At 38.4% G+C, this 1,561-nt stretch overlaps 1 protein-coding gene across 1 annotated transcript; it reads right to left on the bottom strand.

The window, feature by feature from the left end:
* Positions 1-655: 655 nt before the first annotated feature.
* Positions 656-1,561, bottom strand: LOC147425625 (uncharacterized). The gene has a single exon (XM_086500089.1). The coding sequence runs from the start codon at positions 1,559-1,561 to the stop codon at positions 656-658; it is 906 nt and encodes a 301-aa protein (XP_086356215.1).

A 1,561-nucleotide genomic window follows, 5' to 3' on the forward strand; every position in this document is an offset into this window, starting at 1 on the left:
CTCCATTCAATGCTACAAGATTTTTGCTTCTAGAGAGATATGTCGCACTTAGAATATTTGGGTATGCTGCAGGCTTCAATGCCTCAAGAGAGGGATACTTACTTTGCTACTCTAGTTATGCAAGCAGCTGCAGTTTAGGAGACAGTTTTCAAACTCATTGGGGGTTACAAAAGAAGAAATTTCTCAGATATAGGGGTAATATGCCTAGTGATGTTGAAACAATCAAAACTTGATAAAGAAATCGATAAGTTTTTGGTGAAACATATTATGTAACTTTTGATCAATAGTAACTGAGGTACAAACATATGTAGCAGCCATGAAATCTACTCAAAAAAAGTTATTGTGGATCATAAGTCTCCATCTTGTGTCTCTATGGTTTTGTTTCTATGGTTGTCTGCTCTAATCCTTTGTAATTGCCTCCGATAAAACCAGTTGATTAACTTTTTTAATGCATTGCTTCTACTGGCTCCCCCTCCCTTTCTTGTACGTTAAGTCCTTGCTCGATAGTGAGACTTCTCCATTCCCTGTGTGTTCCAAGTAGCCAAAGGTCATTGTCTTGCAAAATATGGTCCATGCAAGTAGAGAATATGTTGTATGACGACAAAAATGTTAGCATTATTCAAATAGATATTTAACTTTTTGGGGTATCAAATATTTATTTAGCACTCACCAAATAATAAGTGATATCTTTCACTGGCCACACGTATGTGATACTATTTATTAAAAGCTTGATTGTCTTTTTGAAGTCATCTGCATAAGTTTTTGTATTTACTTGTTGTCTTAGCACCTTCAAGAAATCATCTAGCTTCTTCCATACTTCCATTATCTTGTTTGTCATATATGGTCTGCTTTTGACATTTGTAGTCATGACGCAGAGATCTTTCCAACCATTCCGCATGGGATTTACTTGTTTGCTGTCATGGTTGCTCAAAAATCTTCTAGCTTTTGATCCTCCCATTGAAACATCTTGCAAGACATCACCTATCCCATGAGAAAGCTTTGGATCTTTTCTAAGATGCACTTGACCACCATGGAAACCCATATGAGAGAGTAAAGCTTCACATTTTTCGATACACTCATCTGCAAGTTTGGTGGGTTTGATAGCGTACGCATAATCCAGATGTAGTCGAAGCAACTTATCCAAAATTCTTATCTCTGCATGCAAAGTACACATATATACATTTTTTAAGTCGATTGCAAGAATGGGATCCCAAATGATCTGAGAGGAGGGATAGTCAGAAACATTCACATGATTCCTAGATGGTGGTCTTCCAATCTCACGTTCCAAAAGACATCCACTTGTTCCCATGCTTGCCATGCAATACAGACAAGGGTACTTTGTGTTCGGACCACCGCATATACCAAACATGATCTTCAATGCTTTGAGATCGGCATTCATGTGCCATTCCACCGTGTAAACACCCATGCTATCTATCTGTAGCTGCTCACCTGCATTTTGGCTTTCTATCACAGAGGGGATGTGGGTTTGTGAAAGGAGCCACTTTAGTGTCTCATGACTCTCTACAGGAACTTGATCCAAACCAATCCACCATAGTTCCAT

This window comes from Adiantum capillus-veneris, chromosome 25 (genome assembly GCF_014529385.1).
Source record: "Adiantum capillus-veneris isolate H3 chromosome 25, ASM1452938v2, whole genome shotgun sequence".
In the NCBI taxonomy this organism is placed as follows: Eukaryota; Viridiplantae; Streptophyta; class Polypodiopsida; order Polypodiales; family Pteridaceae; genus Adiantum; species Adiantum capillus-veneris.